Source organism: Labrus bergylta, chromosome 19 (assembly GCF_963930695.1).
Source record: "Labrus bergylta chromosome 19, fLabBer1.1, whole genome shotgun sequence".
Taxonomy (NCBI): Eukaryota; Metazoa; Chordata; class Actinopteri; order Labriformes; family Labridae; genus Labrus; species Labrus bergylta.
The window spans coordinates 9,345,942-9,373,497 of record NC_089213.1 but is presented as its reverse complement, the minus strand read 5'-3'; the positions used below and the strand labels follow the sequence as shown (position 1 = coordinate 9,373,497).

Here is a 27,556-nt window from a genome sequence, read left to right as displayed (position 1 = left end):
CGCACTGTAAAGCGCTCGGCTGTCCGTGCGGTGAGTGTCTATGGTGTAGTCCTCCTGTTAGCCGCGGGTCCCGCGGTGTGAGCTGTAATGAGGCGGTGTGATGTGTGGAACCGGACGGGCCCGCTGACACTCCGCTCCCTCACCACTTCTTCATCTTCTTCTTCTTCTTCTTCTTCTTCTTCCCTGCTGAAGATGGTCGCAGGCGGCTAGTTCCAACTTTGGACTACCTGGTGTCTTTTTTTTTCTCCCCACGGCGAAACGCACAGAAATCAGTTGGTGAGTGTCCGTCGTTGCGTTCAAAAGGGCTACACTGTCACCTGTTCGGCTCCACAGGTAGGACGACAGAGTGGCTGCAGAAGAAGAATATGCTGGTTAGGATAGATTCACTGAAGCATGCTGGAGCCATTATCTGGAGGAAAAAAAAAAAAGAATTAACAGAAGCTTAAAAAAAAAGGCTCACCTATCAGTCAACAGTCACAAAGCTTCACATTTAAAGACACCATAATGGAAACAAAAAAAAAACAGGCCTCTCCAGCAGTCTACCTGTCACCTCCATATGGGCTCACAGCATTGTGTGCATCAGCTGTTCACATGAAAATGTCATCGACCCCCTGCAGAGAGCTCTATGGCAGCTGGATTATCTGCTTTGGTTTATTAAGAGGTAAACAGTGACCTTCTGATGGTGATCATCATGTGGTGAACTGGAGTGAAACCATTAAATCAGTCCAGTTTAAATATTGAACAATGCAAATGTTAAAACTATAAATGAAAACATCTGTTATAACATTATAATATAATAACAATATATTATTATTATCATTTCACTCTTAAAGTTCTGTATTGTTTAATAAGACAGGACTACTACTACTTAATTAGTTGGTTTAGTGAAGATTGGTGTTTGAATGCCTAAACTTAAGGCAGTATTTTCTGCCAGTATTCAGTATTTAAATGTGACAACTTGAGTCCTAAAATCAGGCAAAAGAGTCACAATAAGATCCTGAAAACTAAAGTTTGAACTCAAAATGATGTAACATATTAACCCTATTTGTCTGATATGTTATGATTAGCAAACCCTTCAATTTGCTTTACTTTCAAAGGAAAGTTTTCAACCAGCTCGTTATCATTTTAATGGGTTGCCAGTGAACAATGTTTAACTTCCTTGATTGTTGCCGCCACAAAGAGAGCGTCAAGTTCAAAGTTCTGCTCACAGCTCTTATGCTGTTTATCAAAGTATGGAGTATAAGCCTACTTCCACTTTTTTTGTGTGTGTATTAGTCTCCAAAGATTGTCAGATTGTGACAGTTGTGAGAGTCTTGATCACTTTATATATCAAGCCTGAATTAGCCTATTAGGAAAAGAGGAGAAAGTGGACGCCAAAGCAGAAATTGTTAATGCAGCGAGATGGTGAATGTGCACTATATAAACCAAAGTCCAGTCGCTCTGCTGCTTCACAAACCTTAGTAGGTTATATTGTGACCTTATACTTAAGCTTTGGCCTACATGTGGAATGGATTCACTTTTATTGCCTGTGCACATCACGCTAGCAAGCCGAGCTAACATTCCTACGCACGTGTGCAGTGTTTCCAGGTTGGTTTTTGGAAAATTTAAATAAATTATAGTGATACCGAAATGTATGTATGTGAACATTTGAATTCTTATAGTGTAGTGTATTGTTTAAATATGCATTGGCTAGCATATGATTTATAAGCAACCATGTGAGCCACCAATTGACCCTTTGTTGGCTCTCTGATTGGTTCACTGACTCACCAATCTAAGAGCCCCCCCCCCTCTCATAGCAACCGTTGCTGGGCTACTGCCAGGTTAGACAAACTTTTGCCTGGGCCAAGTCTTTTCAGTCCGTTGCTTTGATATTGTGACCTTCATTTTTGTTACTACATCATGGTTAAAAGCCTTTTTCTTTTTTTTTTTTTTACATGCAAAAAGGTTTCTGCAAAAGTGACAGAAAAAGATATCCACATTGTAATCTGGGATATCCCCCCCCCCCCAGTAACATTTAGCACTAACTGATGTTGCTGTGATTGTAAAATTGTGCACTAACTTTCAACTGCTTATTGAAGGCTCTGTTGCCAAAGTTTAGAGGATATTACAGACTCCTGGCTCCAGAGATGTTCACTGCTGGAGTCCAGAGGTAAGTCAGTGGAGGTGAGACAGCTAATGTCAAGACAGCCCACATCACTAGCATCAGATTTGATCATATTTTAAATGATTTTCGATGAAGTTTTTACAGATTTCCCTCATGAATCCTACTGTATCTGTGTCTTTATTCTTTTAATGAGGCCACGTTTAGAAAGACTCAAATCAATTAAATATAAATAGAAGTCTTTCAAATCGTGGGGCATTTTCAAGTGTTTCAAATGGGAAGGAGATTTTGTCTAACCTTGTAACAGTAACTATGGAGGGGCGGCTTGACAGAGGGTTACTTCCTGTTGAGGTTGGGGCTTGACAAAGGGTCAGTTAAGAGCCACGCATCGAGTAACACCTTTGTAGATGGTTGCTATTATGATCCGGGTTTTTCATCACATTGTCAGATATGGAAAATGAAGCCTGGCTCCGCCGGGCTACCAGCAGCTCTTCAATATTTATAATATTCATTTTAGCTCCAAGGCTCTCCCTTTTTAATTTTGTGATTTCACCCTGTGTTAATTACACATCCATGAGGTCATTTGAGGAGACACTCCTCATTTCTTGGCTTCTGCTCGTTGGCTGGCTGCTGCTGTGATGTTTCTGCTGTGCGATGCAGTGATCGTCTGTCACTCAAACAGCGTGCGATATACGAGGACTTCATTTGACTTTGACCACTTCTGTGGGACAGAAATGTACATGTCTTGGCGGCCTTTTGGTTTAGTCCATTAAGCCTCACACGGCACATGCTGCATCCTGAATTTGTCTTTTGAATATCCAAAAACTAGCCTTAGGTTCAGTAATATTTTTGTTTTCAGTTAGATACACCGTGCTAAAATTTGACCTAATGGGAGAAAGTTGGATTTTTTTAGCTGCAATATTTATTTTGTCTTTTCTGGAGGGCAGCAGAACAAGCTGTAGCCATTTATAAATGTATCACCTTAAATAGTCACTTTGTTTTTCAAACAGTTTCCGTTTAGACATCAGTGAGACCTAGAGCAACATTAGTATTCATCTGAAGTCCTCATCATGGCTAACTGAAAAAAGGAAAGGTCAAGTGTTTGATTTACTTTTGGCCTCCTTCAACCCCCGAGAAATCTATCGGTCTCTTACGCAGCTGAGCTCTCGCTGTTTATTTGGTGCTGGACAAACAGCAGGTGAGTTCAGAGTTGTTGTTTTTTTATAAACAGCTTAAAGAGGCTGGATTAGAGGCTCATTTTTAAATTAGGAGGAAACCCAAAACAATAAGCTAAAAGAGGCTTAAAGGCTTTGAAAAGCTGAAAGGAACTGTGGCGTTGGGTGATCATTTTCTATTTGGTCTCCAATAAATATAAACTTGGTATTGATGCTCTAATAGTTTGTTTTGCAGATTTGACAAAAATGTAGAATATGTACTCGACACTTTCAGCATGAGAAGTGTTCTGGTTTCTGTTTGTAGTTCATTTTTAGTCTGAGCTGTGTTGACCAAACGTGTGTCTGTGTGGACAGCAAAAAGCAGGCAGAATGCAATCCATGTAATGATACCAAATTTGCAGTATTCTTATGATAATTCATTGATCTTCTTAAACAGAGCTCTTCACAGAAGTGCGGCAAAGAATCTATTGCAGGTCAAAGAGTTCAACTGGAGCGACAAATCTGCTTGACGCTGTCTCGCTAAAGCCAATCAGCGTTTAGATCGATTCCCATTCGACGTAAAGAGAATCAGTAAATGATCGCTCCAACCTCCAGTCAAAAGTTGACAATGCTGGAAACACCGTAAGTACAGAGAAATCCGTATCCCAGAGGCCCAAGTCATCAGCTGATCAAAGGCGATGATTTCTGAGGTTGCATCTCACCCAATTTAAGATTTAAATGTATTTGTTTCCAATAATATTTAGTAGCTATTTGCTTCCACAAACAAACATATTTAAAACGTTTGTTTCCCATTACTGTTGTAGCTGCAGAGAGAAGGAAAGTTGTTAGGCTGTTTTTTTAGTTGCAACATTATTTGGACAAATTTTTATAAAGTTGTTTGTTTCATCTTGGCAGCAGGAAAACCAAACCAATTCCAGAATAACTTTTAGAAGAAATAAACTATTCCGTTTTACAAGATCCTGCACCTATGCTTACTTTAAGCTGCGTCTCTTGAGACCTCATGTGTTTAGCTACCTACTCAGGGAATTGGTCAGAATGTGCAACATTTTCCACACAAATCAAGTCTACCCTCTGTCAATGCAGAGGAGAGGGCGAGTGGAGAGGGGTTGGAGGTGTGTCGCTGGAGGAGAGCGGAGGCTTCAGAATAGCGGAGGGGGTCGCCAAACAGCAGTTTGTTTGCCCACTCTTCCTTTAACACAAAGTTCAAATTGAATTTCCTTTCTAAACATTGTCCTTTTTGATATATAATGCTTTTACAACTTTGCCTGTGAGAAACCTTTAACATTACACTACGGATAAATAATGATTGGTGCAGCTTTAACTTTAAGTGTACTCTAAATAAGTGTAAGACACTGACCCAAATAGCTCCCAATTGGGGAAATAAACTAGCCTAATCCAAGTGATGCTGTTTAAATGTATTGATGGTGAAGGAGGACGCAACTTTATACTTATGGGAATACCCAGTTAGCTGTAATCGTAAAAAAAAAAAAAAAAAAAGCTTTAGTTAATATATTTTTATGGGAAGTGAAGGGGCTCTGCTCACACCGTGGGAGCAGTCAGCCTCTGCTCTGTTACCGCTGGCTGAATCATCTGACTTCCCATCATCTGTTCTCCTTCCTCCTCCTGCTCTGTCTTTGACATCAGGCGTCATGTCGCTGTGAGTTAACATCACCGGCGATGGCAGACAGATGATGACATGGCACCGGGTGCCCTCTACCCACCCGTACTGACCCCGAGGTGCCAGAGGTGTCTGACGCTACCTGCTGCTCGATTCCTTTATCACTTCCCTGCTGAACAGCCTTATCTTTATCTTTTATGAGGGAACAAAGGCCGCCACTGTGATCAGTAAACAGGTGTCTGCTTAGCTATTAAAATCGGTTTATTCCGCAGTGAACCGGGCACTGCTGAGCGGCTAAACCGAACACCTGTTAAACGGTAAGATTTATGACACACACATTCACTATTTCTTCACGTTTGAACAATATTTAAGAAGATGTGATACAGATATTTTTGCTTAAACTATTTTAAATGCAGGAAGCAGAGAAGAGCTGAAAAACAATCACAACTTTTGTCCAGCAAAAAAACGCCTGATAGTTACTGATTTAACTCTCTGAGGTGTTAGTGCTGTTTGTTACTGATTTTTGTTTTAAGAGTCACTTCACTTTCCTTTAACTTTCTTCCTTTTAACATCTTTCAACCTCGTGAATTTGTTTTAATCAAGCGATGAGCCAAAGATTAGTTTGTTTTTATTAACGTGTCCATATAAAAACTACAGAATGGAGCGCTTCCGGGACTCTACAAATTACACGTTTGAGGTGCTTGTTTTTTTTTTAGATACATGGAGTCATAAAAAAAAACTATAAAACCTTGAAGGCATTCTTTTTCAAACAATTTAAATGCTTTTATTTTCATGGCATGGTCGTGTAGACTTACAGGTTCTGGACAGGTGGCGACCTTTGCTGATACTTCTGCTTTGGCTGAGACCCAAGCAGCAACATGGGAGTTGAAAAATGTAGCTAATGAGGAAGTACATCAAACTGCAGTCCACTTAAGCTTCTATGCAAAAGACAAGAATCCCTGTTAGGAAACCCATATTAAAATGCCATTTTTACAGGCTAGCAGAAATAAACATGTTTACAGCCTCAGTCAAATAATTATTTAGTATCAGATGCTTATTCCTTCAGTAGAACAAGCTGTTCTGGATATTCCCATATTTTTTTACATCCATTTTAATTTTATTATCCTATTTGTTATTCACATATTAGGTGCGGGGTTGAGTTGACTGACAGATGGACGTGTTGTAGCTGTTCACTAGTAAGCTTATAGCTCGCCTCGGCTCCACCTCTTTGTTAGAAGTTGTTTCTAGATTGAACAAAAGTGAGGTTGAGGTAGCATTTCCAACATGGCGACCTCCATCGTTGGGCTTCGTAACACCTCTACAGAAACCGATGGGTGATAACTATGAGACTACATCCATTTGTCTATGTCTATGGTAAAAAAAAAACATCCTCAACCATGAACAGCAAAGCTAAAAAACAATCTAAGTATGTACAAACTAGCATCAGGTGTCACCGGGTTTCAAAGCCAAGTCCGAGTTGAAGGGTTTCAAAAACTGGCGTGGCATTTTGTGTTGGCACTGGCATCAAAAAAAAATTCAAACGGTACCAAGCTTTACTCATCCCTGGTGCAGACTTGTTCAGTGTTTTTTTAAACTGGAGGAACCCATGCTGTTTTAGGCCTCTTTCCACATCAGCTGTCGTCCAGACAAGTTCTGTGAAAAGAAAGAAAAGTTCTCCTCCCTTTTTTTAAGATTTTACTTTTATTTTTTGAAGCAAGATAAACGGCTGCCAACTGTCGCCTGTCACTTACAATTTCACCACCCGGCGCCAAATCCAATCCCCATTGATTACTGGGCCTGGCCACTTTGAAGATGGAAACAGAAATTTCCTGAGCAAAATTCCAGTCATTCATTATTCCTCTGTATTGACCAGTGACCTAAAGAGTTTATCCCTGGCTGGTGCCTCTGTCAATCCTGTTGCCCTTTACTGTGACCTATATGCTACTTTTATCTTTCTGCCCATAAAACACATCAGTCAGTTCTCTCTCTCCACCTGTCTCTGGAGGATGTATATGATGGTGGACATGTTTTTACAGAGATGTCGAGGAGAGAGGATGATAGGAACAGAGAGGGCATGTTTTTCTGTGTTAGACTGTTCTGAACTCGAGCCCCTGTGCCTTTTTTTTCCCCAGCAACCAGGCCAAACCAAAGGCTTGGGGGGTAGCAATGTAACTTAATAGACTTCCCCCAGCATGCTTCTGCCCGGCTCTTTAGGAAAGGACTGTGGTTCGTCAATGTCATCTCTCCTGCTGCCAGCTTCTCCATACTGATTAGATGGAAAAGGGAACAGTAGGTGAGATGGGCTTGTTCTTCGATGCAAACAAAGGCTTTATTGTTATTCCTATGGCATGCAATCACTCCACAGATCAGTGACCTTTTTCACTGTATCAGACCAAACAATAGAATCAGCTGCTCTGTTTCCCTTCCCCGTAATTACAGCGTGGAATCCCGTCTGCCCCAGAAACCGGCACGGCATCTCCAAACGCTCCGTCAGACATCGACGATCTGAAGAGCTTATTCTGTTGATTGGCAAATGGAGAGGCGGTAAGAGTATGAGAGGTGCAACTGCTGTTTGAATTGTGTTTCAATGGGACCATCAAACATGGTTTTATAAAATGAAGATGCCTCTTCACAGCCAGCTGCACCTGAAAGCTTAGCACATTTGCATCTTCGAAAGGCAGCAAAAGGGACATGTTTGAGTATTTGAGTATCATCAGCTACTGATGGATATGAAATTCAGATGTTCTGTAAAATTAGTTCACTCTGGAGGGAATAGAGGAGCGCTCTGATGGCTTCAACACTTCTGCTTATATACTACAACAAATCTTAAAGGTGCGCTAATCAGTCATTTTTAGATAAACTAAGTATCAAATGACTGTTATGTGTTGAATGCATTCCTAATTACGAGGAATCCACTAACAACTTGTTACCAAAAATATTTTTTAAACTAGATTTTAAAGCCTTTTTAGCAAATTGTTTTTGGTGTTGTGGCCTGTCGCTCGGCTTTTGTTGCCTGATTTCCAGCAGCAGCAAGCAGCTATTTTCACTAATCAAATCACAGCCAAAAAGAGCAGAAGCACCATGTCAGAAACACAAAGTTAGCAAAGAAGCTGATGGACTTTACTGCCAAGCAGCAACCTCCATGTACACTATGGTATAGTGGTCAACTCTGCAGTGTTACACAAGTTTACAGGATCATGGTACAAACAAATAGTCTTGGTTTCCATAACTCATTTCACCCTTCATGACAGGATATTGAGTGGATGAACTGATATATAACTCAACCATATGAGTTCTATAAAGGCTTAAACTTCTGCATATTAGGGTGTGGCCAGTATGAGTAACAGGTGGGGGCTACATGCTGTCTGCTCGGTTTCACCACAGCTGATTCAGTCACTGCACTTGTTATCTGTCTTATGATGTTGCTGCCTTTCGGAGGTTTATTTTTTCATACAAATATGAACACATATTTGGTCTTTCTTAGCGGTTAATTGTTCTATGGAGGCTGCATAGGAGACAGGTTGGTTGGTGACTTTCCTTTCCAGAGAAGACGGCGTACTGTCTTGATGAGAATACTGGTTCTTTGAGTAAGACCGGGCGTACACTGTTTACACTGTGACCACATTTTGCAATACTGACTTTGAAGCCGGGGCCAAATTGCGTCACAATAATGCAAGGTTTTCCATATAGTGTCTGGGGGGGGGGGCAGAAGGGTGCAGGTTGGATGAATTCCTGGCATTTTTGTTTGTGCAGAATGGCAGACAGCATCTGAAAGCACAAGTGCAACAGCAGGCATGCCTGTTTGATGTGACTCCGGCCTCCTGTCAAGAAAGACATGAACGAAAACATTGGCAGGAAATAGCTGTAGACCTGCAGCTGCCATGGTCTATTTGTTATGATTTAGCTTGCTAGTTAGCTTTTGTATGTGGGTGATGCTGCTGAGTGTGTGTGTGTGCGCGGGTAAGACAGGGAGAGCGTTTTTTTTTAACAGTGGATTTATTTGAGCCGTGCAACTGACATACACCTGCATCTGTCTTCAACTTTGCCAGTGCTCCATCCTGATTTTACACATACAGGGTGTGAACGTTGGTTGTGCATGTTGCATGTGTACGTGTGAGTTGCCATGCCATCATAATATTTATACAATCAAACTGTGCATGCATGCCCTAACCCATCGCTATTTGTTCACCCTTGCGTACTCTCCCACCTGAGATGTGTTTCAGTTCGTGGCGGGATAACATGTCACAAGCTCTTTTAGCTTTTTAGTGCAAACAACTCTAGTCAGTTACCACCATGAACAGAATCTCCATCTGACAGCTGCACTGTTGTTTAGTAGCTAATTAGCGAGCTAATGAATAAGCGTTGTGCATCCAACGTCACATTTTGACAGCTAAGCCCCACTCTCCTCTTTAGCCCCAAACACTTTTACCAAATCTGGTCACTTCTGTCTACGTTTGGAGGTGGAAAGCTTTTACACAGGCAATTTTTGTGTCAAACCTCCTCGGCTCTACAACTGCTGCTGTTTGGATGAGAGAACCAGGGCCTATCCTGGAGTAGCCAGTGCACAGTCTTTATGGATTACTGGATTATTAGCTCTAAAATGGCGCTCATTTGGACAGATAATGTTTTCATTTTTAAATATTGTAGCTGGCTGTATGTCCTGTCTGGTTCGGGATCTCAGGATTCTCCTGGAAGACGACAAGTTGAAATGCATCAGCCCTCTTCTGTTAATTTTGGATCGGTATAAATGTTTGAAAATGGATGGATGAATAGATGAGTGGATTCTCCTGGTGGAGATGAAATCCTCGTCTGCTGCAGCTCCTCTTTCATCCCCCGCGCCGGGTGCAGCTTTAATCACAAACACAACACCAGAGCTTGACACTTCTGCTGATGCATGGTGGCAGTGTGTGTGTTGGATTTATAGCATTTGTTGTGTTTGTGTGTGTGTGTGTGTGTGTGTGTGTGTGTCTCAGCTGTCGGAGACTGCCAGGAGCCTATGGGTGGTAGCCGACATGCGGGAGCAGCACGCGCAGCCGCAGCAACCCAGGCCTCTTCGCGGTGACATGATGGTCTAGTTCTGAGAGCGCCCGGGGTGGAGGACTGCCCGGTCTCACTCTCAAAACAACAGGCTTTGTGCTGAAATATTGATGTGACGCCAGCACACATTGTCCTCCCCGTATCACACATGTATCAGACATGTGTGATACATAAAGAAGATTTATCCTCCTGGCCTTCAGTCTTGATGCAAGAGGTTACACTGATATATGGACTCTTAAAAGCTGCCTCTGCTTTCAGAACTTGCCTCTTTTCTTGTATTAAGATTGAGCCAAAGTTATCCACCGATAGAGACGCATGTTATGTTTTTGTTTTTTTAATATGGATGTATAGATTTTTGGGGAATAGGGAAGTTGCTGGTCTTCCGCTGCCTTAATCTGTTATGTTTTCGTTTGATTACCGTAAATCCTCTTTTGACCTGAACATAACTCCTCTAACAACAGAAACCTAAAAGATGGAGGCGGTGTGATAGACCAGCGACTCCTGTGTCTCCCAAGCGACGACCTCTAATGTTGAAATATTAAGCCAATGCGGAAGTGCAAAATCCAACACCCAAGTGTTGAGTGTCCACTTGAAGCTAGTTACAGAAGCACTTGAAGTAATACACACTCCATTTAAAAAAAATAAAAAAGCTTGTTTTTTACAGCAGAAATTAACATGATTACTGCCTGGTGCAAGAAGAATTAAATAGATTTTATTGGCTCATGTCAATTGGCACAAGCTGTATGGGTTTTCTTTGATTTTATGGGTGTGTAAGCCTTAGGCAGGTGCAATGACGCTTTGTCAAGAGGCTTAAAACCCGCCTCAGCTCCAGCTCTCAGGCTGTCGTTAGGTTCACTGTTAAGATAGCGTGAGACAGCATTTGCAGCATGGAGACCGCCATCGATAGGACTACAAAGCTCCCTGCAGTAACAGATGGGTGACAACACTCAGGCTTCATCTATTAGTCTATAGCGTCTCAAAGATTTAAAAAAAAAAAAAAAAAGTAGCAGCTGTTTGTGTTGTGATCTTGATCTCTAAGTGATCCTCTCTGAAATGCTGTCACACACTAAGAATTACAATCTGCACCTGTCAGAAGCTAAATAAACACTTTTATTGGATGTACTTTGATCAACACTCTTGCCCGTGCCAAGGCCACTGGTGGATTTAATCCACAACATTGGTTTGAATCTAACAGTCCCGACAATAAAACAGGTCAAAAACAGGGCCAAGGTTTAGCTCACCCTTCAAAGGAGCTCCTGCAGAGCACAGGAGGACGTTATGTAACTGTTTTCACAGGCTGCCCCGTATACCGTCATGGATGACAACAACTCTCTTTTCATTGAATGTTTGGGTGTTCTGTGTGAATCATCACAATCTGAGCAGTTTTTTTATTTATTTTTCATCTTGAGGGGTATGGGTCACTGAAACATCTTCTCATTGATTCCTTCATTTTATTTCTGTCACCACTATATATTTTTTTAACATTGTACCCAACTGCCAAGAGCTAAAGACACATAGTCACATTACATCACTGCCTAAAGTCGTTAATCTTTCCTTGTATAGACCTCGACTGACACGACAGAAAAGTCTGGAAAATTCTTTGGCCAATCCACTCTCTCTCTCTCTCTCTCTCTCTCTCTCTCTCTCTCTTTCTCTCTGCACTGCTTGGTTAATTTATTTCTGGCATTACGTGTTCTGACTGATTATCTTGTATGGATTTTGAACTTTTACGCTTAAAGCCCTGTATGTTTTGTATGTTTTGTATTTTTAGCCTTCATTTACTCCATGTTACAGCAGCTGCTAGATTCACTTGTGAAATAATCTGAAATGGTCCGTTTTATGTCCAGTTGGGAGCACGATGAGATCAGTTGTAAAGAATTAAATTCAATGCAAATAAAACAAAATTCCTTCATTTTCACTTGGCTTCAATCTGCACTGCAGACTCTCTGGCAGTCACTGTGTAATGGCCCCTTTGTGACCGTGTCTGCCATATTGCCGTGTAATAAGAGATGCGGAAATGAATACAAAAATGTGCATTACCTTCCTTAATTCTAAAAGGTAGAGTCAGTATCATTTTGCGTTGCAGCTTGTCAACACAGTATTCAAACTAGGCCCCGCCCCCCCACCCCGGGCTCAACGCCCCTAGAAGCGCACCCTCACTGCAGGACTCAGTGTGGACGTTTACTGCTACCAACACTGCAAGCTAGCATAAGCTAACCGATGATGTTTGGCATCTGTCTGTCCAACAGAAAGCAGGCCACATGCACGTCCATCATACGCGCTGGTTTGAATCGCGTCCAATCCCTGATTTGTATCCACTCCTAATCTCAACTGCTTGCTGTAATTGGCCTGGAGAAAGACAACAGCTCCGAGCCAAGAAATGTCCAGAGTCAACCAAAACATCAAAGTCCAGGCAGAGGACAGACAGCGTCTCTGCAGACACAGTCACCTCCACACATGTATGGAGGCCCAAAAGTAATGACTGAGCGACATTACTTTTATATAAGTCTATTTTTAATTTAACTCAGCCAACAACTTTTTCACTGAAAATATGCAAACCAAAACTTTAACATTCATTTTTGCTTTTATATCGTTTAAATTAAATTGTCTTTTTAAGTATATTCCACACGCCTGCATGCCATAGGGGGTAGCTTTCTCTTTTCTGTGTTTACATTCTGCTACTGCACTCCTACTCTTAAGACAAGTGAATTGGCTTTAATGCATTAAAACAGGAGAAATAAGGAACCTGAACCAAACGTGGTCAAATGGAAACCAATCCATGCTCACCTTTGCAGAGTCTCATCCTCGTCCTGTGTGTAGCAACAATAATCACATCCTGTGTGGTGAAGACGATGTGGTGTCCTTCATGTTTTTGCCTTTTTAATGGAGCAGGTTGGAGAGTCATTCGACCGTGTTTCCGGATTAGCTGGTCAGATTTGAAGAAGAAAACGACACATAGAGAAGTCTCGCATTCTTCAAAACCAGCATGTTCTTTTTTTCGACACGTTCTGTTCTTCAGATGGTTGTCGAGGCCTCTGCCAGCTCCGCCTGCCAGCCTTTCTTTACTTTAATTGCTGTAAATAGATGGGCGCTCTTGTTTGGTGATTGACCCTCGTGAAAAGCTGTTCAATCTGTCTCATATTTGGCAACATGGAACGCGCTTTGTCAGCCTCATTTCATATAATGGCCTGTTGTTGTTACTGCACATTAAACACGGTCAATTACAGGGAGGGCAGTTGGATGGAACAGCTGAGGAGAATCAGTGAGATTTTGTTAAGTCCTTTTAGTACAACGGTTGATTTCTTAAACTGCTTGTAGTTCTCTACGGTGCTGATATTAATTGTATTTTCTTATTTCTGAGAATGAAAAAGACAAAAATACTTCCATTTAGCAATGATAACATCACCAGATTTACGACATAAAAGAAAATCCCCACTGACTTTTAGATGATAGACCCCATGGCGCTCAAATCCTAACTCACGTCCGGGTTTTAGGACTCATTCCTGTGGCACTCTATAAGGTATTAAGAATTAGCCTAGCATGCTAACATTTGAGACCACCCTGGGAGGGAAGAAATTTCTTACAACCTGTTGTGTTCTTTTTTTTTTTAAAGGTAAACTTACGCACGACTGAAAAATAATTTGCCAAACAACTGTCATTCCTAGTCTTGTTGCTAAGATGTGTTAATTGCTAATAGCAAAAGGTCTTTATTAAATGAGTAAGAGAGGGATTTTCACAGAGTTCAATACACATCTCGATAGATCAACGACAGGACACTGAAAATAATAGAACTCTATTGATTGTAATAATGACAGAAATGCCAGATCCTTCAAATAAGGTGAATGAGAAGTTGGTTTCTAATAAAATACCTTCCATGTGCAGATATTTCACCCATCAAGAGAATCCGCTGAATTATACTGTACAGACCTGTAGCACAAGGCCTTGGAGATTTCTGTAAGCTCTGCAGCCTGAGCATATTATCTACAGAGTAAAAGCCTCTGCTCATCCATTTTTGGCTTCTGAAACATGAAAGCAGGCAGCCATAGTGAGAAAAAGGGGCCGTGTGGATCAGCGGAAAAGACGGAAAGATGTGCCCGGGATGTTTGTGAGATCTGAAGGGAGGCTGTGATCACGCTGTCTCATTAGATCAGTCTCATGTCTCTGCTGCTCTCTGCCTCTTTCTCTCTCTCTCTCTCTCTAGTGCTGCTGCTCAGGAAAAAAAAAAATCAACCTCCGACTGCAGAATCGTGCTTCACCTTCCAGCCTTCGTGCATATATTTGACCTTGTTTGCACCTGCACATGTGAGAATGATGAGCAATGCCTGCCTCTATTCTTTGCATTTTTTCCTCAGTCACTGTGTTTTCGGTATACTTGATACTTTTGCATTGCACACGTCTGATCTTGTATTTTGTTTTGCTACTCTTTAAACCTTTCATATTGAACCTGTTTACAGAGTCATTCATGTACCTACAGTACAAACCACGTTCTCAGCAGTATATGTATTGTTTCTGCATTAATTGTCTTTGTACCGACAGCTCCCCCAAATTTAAAGTTAACATCAATTATGATGTGAACATAACAAAAGACACCTCAGTGAGCAGGGGGGGGGGATGCAGTATAAAGATATTCTGCCTCTTCCTCCTTGTCTCCCCTCCTCCACTGTATAGCTGCCTTTATAACAATGGTGTCGTTTCCATGGCAGCTAGAGCATGTTAAGCTTTAGGATAACAGTGAAAAAAGTGGGGGAAAAGGACAGGGAATAATGACAGGGTACGAGGGACTAAAAATAGCAGGGGACTTAATCCCAGGCATTATTTATTCATCTAAAACTTCTTGTGTCTGCGCTGGCTGTGTAAACATCATTCCTTCTGCAGTGCCTCAACGCTTTTTCTGACCTTAACCCCTTCGGTCTAATCCTATGACCACAGGAGTTGCAGCACGAATACAACACATATATATATATGCTTGATATATAGGAGTTGGATTTGTTGAGATAGGATGACTCCTTCTGGATTATTGCAATGAATCGTCTTACTTCTTTTAACTTGGCTTTTCTATCAAGCCTTTAAAAAACCTGACCTCCTACGGCTGGCTGTGGGAGTCTGTTTTTTTTTCATGTTGTTGTTTATGTTGATCTAAAACTATAATGGCTAGAGACTTTATTGTTTTGCAAAATAAAGTCCAGGATTGGGTCTTTCATGCCATCACATTGGCTGTGCATAGATGACATTATTTGAGGTGTAAAATGTGGTTAAAACATGCAGACAACAGGGTGCTGCTGCAAACTTGCAGGTGGAGATTGTTGTTTATGTTGTTTGAAATGAACACACATACAAACCACAAAAGCTTGAACATGACTCAAACATTTTTTGGGAAAAAATATCTTAAAAACCTCTCATGTTGTCAATTAATGTCCCTATAAGTCATGATAAATGTGAAAATGTGTCATAGACAGTTCAGGTATTTCATGCACTTAATTGTCATGAATGGACTGTAAGGATGCTGTAATGTGTGCAGTGACAGTTTGTGTGATGACTGTGTTTGGCTGTGACTGTGTGTGTGTGCAGTTACAGTGTGTGTGCAGTTACAGTGTGTGTGCAGGGACTGTGTGCGTGCATGCGTATAGTGACAGTGTGTGCAGGGACAGTGACAGTGTGTGTAGGGACAGTGTGTGTGTGCAGGGACAGTGTGTGTGTGTGTGTGTAGTGACAGTGGTCCTCACTTATCAATCTGGTGTAGAAACCAGCACAGATTTAGGTGTAGAAATCATGGGACCTACAGTATGAAACATGCGTATCTGGCTGATCACAGCGTACGCAAGACCGGGTGTTGATAAGTGTGGTGGCTGGAAACGATCGTCATTTTAATACCACGCCCCTATTTATTCACGGCTCAGCTGTCCTTGCCCCCAGAGTTTACGGCATGGAGATAGGTAATACGGCAAATAAGAGAAATTAGATATGTCCTGAGTGACACCATAACAGAGAGAAGTAAAGAGGAATAACATTGTGTTGTTTGGCAGCTTGAAATGTAGGATTAAAGAGCTTCAGAAGAAATGCGCCTGCATGGAAATCTCAACAGTGTTGGTGTGGATCGAAATAATTGAATCGATTAAACAAACATAAATTCATCAAATATAACACACAACTAAAGAAATCACCTGACAGCTCGCGCTGCTCAACATTATTTAAAAAGCAATGTAGCCTACAGAGATTGTTTGAGGTGAAGCGTAATATAAAATACATTTTAGAGGCCATATCTTATCTAACAGTAAATCTGTGAACCTCTATCTATCCATCTTAACAAGTACTGTTATAGTAGATCTAATTATTCTCCGACACAGACAGATTCGCTGCACTGCAAGTCCACACTGAGTTGAAAACGTGTGTACACGAGCTGAGACCTGGTGTGGGATTTGAGCGTACCCTCCGCTCACGTCCAAATTGATAAGTGTCGAACTTTGCGTGGAAATGACCGTACACCCGTTTTTCTGCCGTACGTACGTTTGATAAGTGAGGGCCAGTGTGTGCAGTGACAGTGTGTGTGTGCAGTCAGTGACAGTGTGTGTGTGCAGTGACGGTCTGTCGAGCTGTGAGTGTTAGCCTGATGAACAGCAGAATAGAGGTCAGCCACAGGGAGCAGGCGGGCCAGGCTGCTTGGCTCGGAGAACTGATATCCATCACTGTCTGTTGTTTGAAAGAAGAAAACTTTGACACCGATCTCTTTAAAATCTAGGATCTGAAGAAATTGCAGGTATTAAGGAGATGGTAACAAAATAATACCCAGTGTTTCCCCTACCATTATATTAGGGGGGCGGCCTGATACCTTCATTTAAATGTTCTCTTAACTGGACAGTCTTTAAATCAGTGCACAACAGTGCCTGTCAGTGTCAATCAATAGTGTAACTGACTAATTTTATATGGACAAAATGGTCCTTCTTAAAAAGGAAGCTGTTTACAGTGCAGATGAAAAAGAATCTCTCGCTGATATTCCCATGTTCATGCAGCCATATACTCTGGGATCAAGTCTAGCGTCGCAAACTGTTAGTGCAGATATGACTGTGAACATGCATAAGAGTGTGTGTCACAAATGGAGCTGTGACAGTGTTGAGCTGGGAATGAGTGCCTCATTTGTAGGATTACACACAACTTAATGCTTAATGTAACACATCATAAGAGCTGTTGTTTGAGGTTGATCAGTGTAATTTGTGTAGCCTCAAATTGCTCTCCTGCTTTATGCTGAAAGGAGGGAAATTCTGTGGGTTTTAGTTCAATTAAATGTTTTGTCTGATGCCACAATCTAAGCTTGAGAGGCGAGAGGTGCCGGTTCACAACCTGAGCATCGATGTCAAGTCTATATCTTAAAGCCAGATTTAGTAAAACCCCAGAATCTTTTGCAAGATTCAAACGTGTGTTCTTTAATTCTTCCTCTTTTATCAGGAAGCCCCTGTTGTTTTCTTTCATATTTGACAAATGTGCTCCTTTCTAAATAATGGAGAAGTGCTGAAGTTTTAGCAGAAGATGTTTCGTGGATAAACAAGCCCCAAACCTTGAAACGTTACTGTCTTTGTTGCTGTTTCTGAATGGTGTCCAGTGAAAGGTCTGCGAGTTATGTAATGTAGGCCAACATCAATGAACTAGTTACCTGCCAAGCTCTTGAATAGAGCTTGGCTTTTGCCATTTCCTCCACACAACAGATGGGGCAGTATGTCTTTGTTGTTTGCAATAGATGCACCGATCTCAGGTTATGGAGCTCTCAGCAGCTCTCTGTGTGTGTGCGTGTGTGTCGCTGTCTGTGGTGCTGAAAGCTTCCATTCACTGTCAATGAAAATGTCTGTGGAGACGAGCGTTCTTGGACTTGTATTTCCATTTACCACAGCAAGGCTCCTTCTGAATAGAGTCGCTCTCACCAGCGCTGAGAGCACTGAGAGGTTGGGTCAGAGACAATAACCCTGCGCTGCTGTGGAAAAGATTACCCTTCAACATTGAATGTGATGGGATGTTAGGGTGCAGGGATACATCAGACCTGAAGGAGACTTGAGTGAAAGGGCTTCTTTTTATCTATTTTTTTCCCTCATGTCCAGATGTGAGAGGATCATTTTAGCACCGTTATTATTTACACAGCGGCCTAGAAAATAGACGATGGTTCGAGTATAATTATAGAGGTTTCTGCGTTTAGAAAATGCCCAGGTAGCAATTTGCAGCCTCCATGAGCTTTTGTTTAACTGCAGATCTGTCACAGGGCTGCAGCTCAACATGTCCTCTTCCTTCACCCATCAACCGTGTCTGTATCTGACATTTCTTTAATCAAGAAGGCTTTCATAACAGCTACCTTGTTGCGTAACATACCTGCGGCTTGTTCCTGTGTCTGCACTGAGCCAAGGCGGACATCAGAGTATCTAGGTCAATTGTCTTGACAAGCTAATCCCATGTTAACTGTGGGTGGATTATCAGCCAAAATAAACCTGTTCAGATGAGGGGTCATTGACTTTTCCACGTTTAATTCGGACGTCTTAATCAACGTTGATAAACAGACGTTGCAATTAAGTTTGGAGTCATAGTGGATCTTGATGTTGACATCGATAGTGACTTAGTGAGACTTTAATCAAGATTTAAGATTTAAAAAACCTTGTTGTCTATCACCTAGTGACAGAAAATTACCTTTTGTTGAGGCTTATTAACATAAAAACATACAAACACTCACGACGACTCACATTAAGTCATAACAAAAAGTTCCATAAATAGGTAAAAAGTAATGCTTATCTAGTCTAATTTAAAATGCATATTGCAGTGGCGATAAAAGAGTTTCTGTAAGTTTTCTTTTTTGCTTATGGTACTCTGAATCGGCTGCCTGAGGGGAGCAGCTGAAACGAGTACATTGAAGCAAAACCTTTTCAACTCAAAGGCAATGTTGCATATACTCAAATAAAAATCAATTATTTTAAACTGGGAAACAGCTCCTAAAGAGATCATCTCCCACCCACCTGTCCGCTTCCTGAGTTTTGGGCTATAATATCACAGAAAACTTAAGGCGAGCGAGTCCGAGGTGGTTATGGCGTTTCTATCCTGTGACCAACGCATGACCATAGACTGTATTTGCACGTCCGATGCGCTCTCCATGCACGTGATGAAACAGCTTCATTATGTTTTCTGTTTGCCAGTATATTCTTCTCCGCTCTTTTGTTGAAACTGTGAATATGTGGAACAACATGTTTACTCAAATATGAAAGTCTCATCATAGCGTCGTAACTCCGTTGCTTTGTCCGAGCATGACTCATCCGAAATACTTTTATAATCCCTGGTGGGACATTTCCAGCATTAGAGTTTATCTTACATAAGCATCAACAATCATGTTTTTTCAGACCTAATAACTTCCCAGGGTTAACTTCAGTGGCATATCTTTCCTTCTGCATCTCCAACACATGACATAATGGTGGTCTATAATCAAAAAGCAGCGTCTTTGGATATTTTCTGCAGCTGCCCAAAACAGTTTTACATTTTGGTTTTTATGTTTAATGTGTCTTTAGCCTTAATTTAATCACTCAAATGTAATTTAATAGCTAAGCAAAAATAACAGTAATGATCGTGATTATTATAAATAAATGATCATCTTGTTTTACGCTGCCTACCTTTTCCTCTAAGGGCTGCAGATTTAACATCATGATACTCCTCAAGCTGCAGAAGAAAATGCTCAGAGAGAGTAGATGGTAGATGTTCCCATCAGCAGGCAGGTGGCAGATATCCGTTATTTAATGTAGGTTAAACATATACCTGGATTTATTCCAGCCAAAGTCTGTAGTAGTTTTAATTCAACAGATCAACAGACAAATCTGGGGTTTCCATTGATAATCACTTTACAAGCCTGTTAGATGCTCTGGGGCAGGAAGGAGAGGTGCTGTGCGAGGCCTTCCCCCGGCTAAGCCCTGATTACACTCCTATTGTTGGACTTGAACTTGAACTATGGACAGCTTTGTCTTGTGGGACGCCTACAGTAACAAGTGAAATACTGCAGATACAGAATCGTTCACAAGAGAGCAATTCAATTCAGAGACCTGAAGGCAGAAGGTTGAGTGGAAGTAAAGCCCACTGAGGCCTCGTCTTCTGTGTTTTATATGAATTCATAGTGCTTAGCTTGGTTGGAGTGTATGCTCTACAAGGAAACACTAGAGGTGGAATGAGGTTGTCACTGTTCAAGGCAACCATTCAAAATGGAAAAACAAAAACAAATCTATATTTAATCCATAATAATCTGTTTATATGTACAGTACAGACTGTGGAAGATTCCCAAAATCCATCTGACCTGAACGACCTGCTGATCATGCAACTACTGTTAGGCAAAAAGATTTAAAGTTGATGTCATTAAACTATTTTAAAACAGAGGATGCAACAACATTATCTAATTGGATGAGCTCCAATCACACCTCAGACATTTGAAAAACAGCCAGAAGTGTAATTTAGTTATGTAATTTACGTTTATTTAATGTAATAATAAAAGGAATACACAGTACAGATCTGCTGTTTTCATCTTAAAATCCCATATTTCTCTGAGGTCATGATTTTCCTTCACGTTTTTCTTCTTTTGAATCACGTCGACTCTTTCACTACAGCCAAGTGTTAAAGCCTTTATTTGAGATATTTAGATATGTAAGCTTTGTTTGCGGAAAAAAATGAGTTTGGGCTTGAAAACATATGGATGGAACCCACTCATGTGGCATAAATAAACTCACCACATCATGACTAATCACAGTGGTGTTCATGACAAATTACAGTAATGTGAAATGAACAGGCCAAAGAAGACTCACTTTTCACCCATATGAAACAACAATCTCTCTTAAAGTATAAAGCTTGATAGGAGGTGAAAATGACACGCATTGCAGTGAAATTACTCGTGCACTTAACCTTTGTAGTGGGATGGTATGGTATGGTATGATATGGAATTGATGGCGTGGCTTGGCATGGCATTGCATGAAATGGTCTAGAATGGCATGGTGTGGTATGGAATGGCACGGTGAGTTTGGTAGGGCATGAGGTGGAATGAATGGCATGGCTTGGAATGGTTTGGTATAGAATGGCATGGCTTGGGATGGTATGGTATAGAATGGCATGGCTTGGGATGGTATGGCATGGCTTGGGATGGTATGGTATAGTATGGTATGGTATGGCTTGGAATGGAATGTATGGCATGGTATGACGAGTTATTGATTTCCACCCTAGTAGCAAAAAATCTTGTGGGATGGTATGGTATGGCATGGTATGGTATGGTATGGTATGGAATTGATGGGATTGCATGAAATGGTCTAAAATGGCATGGTGTGGTATGGAATTGCACAGTGAGTTTGGTAGGGCATGGGGTGGAATGAATGGCATGGGGTGGTATTTGATGGAATTAATGGCATGGCTTTGCATGGTATGGTATGGTATGGTATAGTTTGGCATGGTATGGCTTGGAATGGAATGCATGGCATGGTATGACAAGTTATTGATTTCCACTCTAGTAGCAAGAAACCTTGATTCTTTTGATTTTGACTTTTTGTTGAATTTCATCATCTGGACTGTGGGTGATCTGGGCATAGATTTTGAAATGTAAACCATTTTTTTCTGCTTGAATTGATCAGTCATGTTAATTTTGGTTTAGTTTTTTGACAATTATATATATATACAGGTTAGACAAACCTATGTGTCCCCTTAAATAAGACAGAGCCATGCAGAAGCTATAGCATTGTATTTTTTATCTCGTGTTGCTCATTTTTCCACAACGTGCAGAGTCATGTTCATGCTCATTGATTTATTTTCAAAAAATAGGCCACAATGCACTGCTGTGGCTATGCGAGCACAATGGCTTCACTACAATAGCACTTGAGGCTAACAGATGGCCAACCTGTGGCCTCTTTTTTTCTGGAGATCTAGATTGTGTTTGTGTGTGTGTGTGTTATAGCTGCACAAGTACACATTACCTCACAAGTCAATCCTTTGTTGAGAGCGAGCGATGGGGAAAAGGATTTTGCTGCACAGAATGGTACGGTTATTTAAAGCAAGTTAACACAACAAAAGAGGGAGACTGGGGAGGGAAAGGGAGATAGTGAGAGAATGGATTTGTGTCATATGTTTACCTGCCAGTAGAGCCTTTTCTGCATTGTTGCCATAGCAACAGCGACTCGCTGTACTTGTGTGTGTATGTGAGACAAGGGATGTAATTCTGCCTGTCACCAGTGTAGCCTAGAGCCGGCTCCCCAGCTGCTGGTTGCCATGAAACCAGACAGACACATCCTCCGCTTCAATGATAAATATTTTCTCCTGACGCTCAAATCACTGCACCGATGAGCTTCATTTGGAGATGTGTCAAGATAAAGGGACACTGACGTCTCCTTCTGGACTAAAATGTATCATGTCAATTATTTCAAAAATGAAGAGTCATTATATATATATCATTTAAATGTTTCAAGCATACAAGTCACTGCAGTGGACAGCACTTTCAAAGCTGTATTCTGGTAAATGTTGTTGTTGTCTTTTAAGCTAGGGAAAGTCACAAATGCCATGTGGCTCAGGAAGATTTTAGCACATTCTGTCATTCTAGATGAGCCTTGCAGGTGATATTTTATGTAACATCAAGTAACAACTTAGGTACAATATTATCCATATCATTTCAGAGAATTGATTTTAGGTTTGGAGAAAATCCTGATTTATTAGACATCTGGCTACATTTCAATGAAATATAATATTAATTCTGAAACTTGGTTGATCTTTGAAATATTTGATGTGGAGTATGGTCTCTTTTTTCTGTAATTCAATTTATTTGTATTACTAAACTGTACCTTGCAGTGTTTTTTTTTTTTTTTTTTTACCTAAACAACATTTTATGGATTGGAATCTGCTGACTTTATTGTGAAGAATCCATCTGCTGTAACTCACAAACTTTCATATTGAATTAAATGTATTTTAGTTTTGCTACAGGTCTGATTAGCAAAACAATATGAACATATTCATGCCTTGATTCAATAGGACAGAGAAGAGTGACAGCGACTGTTAGATTGGGGATGGCGTGCAGCTAAGGGCTGGGGGGCGGAGTCTCACCCTGGTCCTCTAACCATCGAGCTAAACCTGCTCCCTAGCATTATCCTTTCTTGTTGTCGAGTACTATCTTCTGTGAAGGCAAGCATGTAACAACCTACTCTGTCTTATGTTTTTTTACTATAGAGGGGTCCTGAGATGACGGAAGTAGAGCCAGTGTTGGACTTTGCCTCCTCGGGACGCTCTGGGAGGAGAAACGCCCTCCCTGACATCCTGGGCTCTCCGGCAGGTGTAAACCCAGGTGACCTGCCACTGAAGCTGGCTGAGCTGTCTCTCAAAGGTCCCATGTTTTCTTTTATTTTGGTACAATGTGGAGCACACTGTGATTCATTTGAACTGACATCAGAATGTTTAAATGGAAATATTTTAAGGCTTTTACATAGAAAACAGATGATTTGATGGGACACACTGGGAGCTCGTGATGACTCATCCCTTCTAATTCTAACTCAACTCAGGCCTGACACTACTAGTTGCCAAGGCAGCTGACATTTAGTCCATGGCTGTCAGATTTGGCGTTGCAGATTTAAGGTTCAGAAATAGCTCTGGTTAGAGGCATCAGAGCCAGATTTAGGTTAGGGGTGCTTCTTGGGAATTGGGTTTAACTGACTTTTTCCATGCAAGGATATCCTGAGTCATTCATCACGACTCTGACATGAGTGAGTGTGTCTATCAGGCTCACCAAACGTGCACCACAGCTAGGATGAGTATTTTTGGCTACATAGGTAGCAGGCAAAAGTGCACGCTGCTGAATCAAATAATGTGCAACATATTTGAAACATGAATAAAGGAGATTTAATATCCTGACTAAATATATTGTTGAGTAATGACATAAGCAGTCTATGCTGCCGAGGATCAGCATGGAAAGACCACCATCTTTACCTGCTATTTGGTCTACTATGCACTTGACCCCCATGCCCATCCTAGCAGGTGGTGGGCCAACAGGTTGGAGGCTCCAGATACAACATGGAGTTCAATATTGTTAAATGTCTTTTGAGTTGAACCCAAAGAAACAACAGGTGAATCAGTGCTGCTCCTTCGCATCGAAATTGGGCAATAAGGATGCCTCCTGGTCCCCTAGATTGACAGGTCTTCTGGGAACATCCAACAGGGCGCAAAGCGCCAAAACATGATGGAGGGATTATATATCCCTTATGGTCTGGGTATGCCTTGAGATCCCCCAGGAGGAGTTAAAAAACGTTGCTGTGAAGTGTGACGTTTGTGGCAAATTGTTTAGCCTGCTGCCTCCGGGACCCGGCCCTGGATAAGCAGGAGATTAGATGGATGGAGTAATGAAATGACAGTGAAGTCAAACTCCCTCTGGGTTTTTTTGTTCTCAGCTTTCTGCGCTTCTTTCAGCTTGGTTATGTTCCCTCCCTATCCCACGTGGGGAAAGAGATACGCCCCCTCCCACTCAGGGTTGCTGTATGTACAGGCACATACCGGAAAGAGTATGACTGAAGGAGAACCATCGGACTTCGGTCTAAAATACTTCAAAGTAATAAGGACCAAATCTACTTTGGGCTGCATATCTGAACGGAGATCAGTCCTACAAACTAGTGCGATCGGTCCAAACTTTGTGGAAGGGGTTGGGGAGGAGGGGAAGCAGTGCACTGAGGGACAGCTTTGTTTTGGTGAGAGAGGGTGATACCACGTGTAACATCTACTTGCCTTCTACTCTGAGAGTTGCATTTTGCACCTTCAATGTAAAAAATATGTCATGAATGCTCCTAATAGTACATCAGTTTAATTCTGGCTTTTAGCACTCTGATACAAAACTATCTTTGTGATCTGTTAGCCGACCCAATCTGCTTTGTATCTGCATTATAAAAAAATAATTTACAGGGTTTTGATGTTCTGTTTTTGGAAATGATGTTATGTGTAGACTGTTGCAAACTAACAATTATGCAACAACTTGTTTAATTTCCATGATCTTAGCCAACTTAAATGTTCCCCCTTTAGCCCCAAATGACTCCCAGATAATTTGAACACAATCTGGATTTTTAACGCTTTCAGGGCTACGCTGCCATTGGTTGTTTTTAAGCTGACTTTGCTGTTTTTGTGATAAACAGTAACTGAGTCAAATAGTAAGCAAAGAAAAAAGCCAATGCCTGTTGTATAGTCCTGTGCTCTCTGAGATTACATTTTATGATCCAGTTTTATGTTATTAAGGAAAGGAAGGCTTTATAGTTGAAGGTATTCTACAACACTGCCCTCTAGTTGTTGGGAGTCAAACAACACAAAATATAACCCCTGCTGCAACACTTTGCATATGAACTATTATTCAAACGTGCTGATACATTGTTTAAGAGAATCCCTGTTGCAGTATTGCTAACATGTTATAGCATTACATAAGTGTACCAGTATTTACTTACACCCTCGTACATTTTTTTTTTGCAGATGGTCCAGGAGCAGCCCAGTCCCCTACATCGGAGGAGCCTCCAGCCCCGCCGCAGAGTTCAGAGGGGAGTGAGGGATCGTAGGGACTCGTTTATTTTCCTCCCCCGGAGACCTGCAAAGATAACCTGAGAGACGAGATGAGCAAGGACACAGAGGGCACCCTGTGGGAGAGAGAGAGAGAGAGAGAGAGTGATTATCTGTGGAGAGTCAGTCTGTTTGCGAAAGCAGCTGAGCCACAGAGGGGAGGGTGACGGACCCACTCCCCAAGGACTGGAGCCAGGAGCTTAGGACTGTTTGGCACTCAGCGCTATCTGAATCCAGTCAGACGCCATTTAGTTATGAGGCAGTGAGTGTGTGTGTGTGTGTATAAGTGAGTTAAAGACTCGCTGCAGACACTACACTGACAATCAAAGGGACAATGACAGATTGCACACTGTAAACTACTATTTTTGTATGATTTATTAAAAAAAAATGGAAGAAAACATGAACTTACAAATCAAACAGTACCATTTCATGCTGACTTTTGTTTGAAAAGTGATGTGTGCTATTTCACTTTGATAGCAGCCTGTAGCGGTTTGAAGCCTTCTAAATGGCTCCTGTAACATAAGAAAACATTAGATGTAAGACTCTGGAAAGTCTTTGTTGTCTGCTCACTTATACTTTGACACTCAATGTGTATGATCTGCTGTATGATTTCAAATCTGAGGCGCTTGTACATTTAATCTACATCGTAAATGTACAGTTTTTACCCCTCATCTTTAGACTGTTTTGATCCAAGCAAACAATTTCTAGGGATTTATTCCATTTTTTCCAGGTGTCCCATATTGACATGAGAGCGCTGTCTGGATCTCGTAACATTCCTTAAGACAAATGTGACGCACTGCCAGCAGTAGACACTGCGCTATTAAACACTGAGATAGTGATAGATTTCTTTTTGGATTTTGGCTCATGGCTGAGTCCAAGTCTTTTTTATTTTCCAAACCTTTGAAAAAAAATGTGCCTCATGGCAGTTCACAACCAAAAACCAGTGTTGTGTTCTTTCTCTGATGTACTGTTATTGACCATTTTGGGCTATTGATGTTTCCTCAGTTTTTAAAGGAGGTATCACACCACCTCATACCTGCTTCACTGTAAATGATGATTTTAAATCATTCTTTCAGACCTGCAGCTGCAGACCCTACACTCTATCAGGAAAAGCATTCAGTTCTGTGCAAGCTTCAGCAGGGCTTTTTTTTTTTTTTACAGCTCAAGGCTTCACGCTTCTTATAGCAACTGCAGCATATGTCGCTGACTGGGGCATAGGAGGACTCATCAAACAACACCATCACTACACACAATGTGTTTCGAGTGACGACACGCTCTCTGCAAAAGAGGAAAAAAGTCTGTTCACACTCATCAACACATACCGCAGAGGTGTGAATAGGATGCAAGACGGGGAGCGAAGAACACATCGAGAGTCCACACATGTCAGACATCCACTCACTGCGACTGTAAATATATGAATTGTTGTCAAATCCATATGTGTCATACATGCTGCCTTTACTCAGATTTAATCACAAACCGTACCCGCAGAGAAATGTTCTGTGATTGTCTCTATTTGAAGATGTGTTCCCGGTAGTTGTGTCTGTATGTGGATGTGTTTATCAGAGGCAACCATGGAAGCCTGGTGTGCCGCTGCCCAGCCTCTTGTTTCTGATTCAGTACTTTTGCTAACGCTGATGAGAAAGTCTTCACGGTTTATCTGGAGCTGGATAAGCAACACTTTCATGTGGGGGTCGATGAATCACAGGTGTATTTCGTAGTGTCCTGGATCTCTTAGTGGTGTGTATGTTTTACGTAGCTGGACTGAATCCCTCATGTTGAGTCCATCTGGTGGTGAAAATTGCCGTATTAAACCCACAAGCTTTACATTTACGTCTGTGTCTTGTATAGTGTCATTTCTATAAATGAAGGCTCGTTACCCACCATAGAGTAACACGGAAGTGAATGGAGGCCCAGCTTGTACCGCCTGGTTTTGAAGCTGCATTTCTTTTAATTTGGTACATTTTTTTTTATCATGAATTCTTACTGGAGTCCATCTGGGCTTTACGTTTAGAAGGGATTTGAACATGTGATCACAGGGACCTGTATTTACACAAGTTTTTTGTGAGAAATAAAAAA

General features: G+C 41.4%; 1 protein-coding gene across 2 annotated transcripts; it reads left to right on the top strand.

Moving 5' to 3' along the window:
- Window positions 1-27,310, top strand: pkib (protein kinase (cAMP-dependent, catalytic) inhibitor beta). Of its 2 annotated transcripts, none has more exons than XM_020638028.3 (3): window positions 1-276; window positions 23,126-23,279; window positions 25,397-27,310. In XM_020638028.3, exons 2-3 carry the CDS (start codon window positions 23,138-23,140, stop codon window positions 25,477-25,479), a joined length of 225 nt encoding a protein of 74 aa, XP_020493684.1. In that variant the 5' UTR covers window positions 1-276; window positions 23,126-23,137; the 3' UTR covers window positions 25,480-27,310. The 2 variants fall into 2 exon arrangements, with proteins under 2 accessions (XP_020493684.1, XP_020493685.1); XM_020638029.3 differs by lacking the exon at window positions 1-276 and adding an exon at window positions 5,060-5,211.
- The last annotated feature ends 246 nt before the right edge of the window (window positions 27,311-27,556 follow it).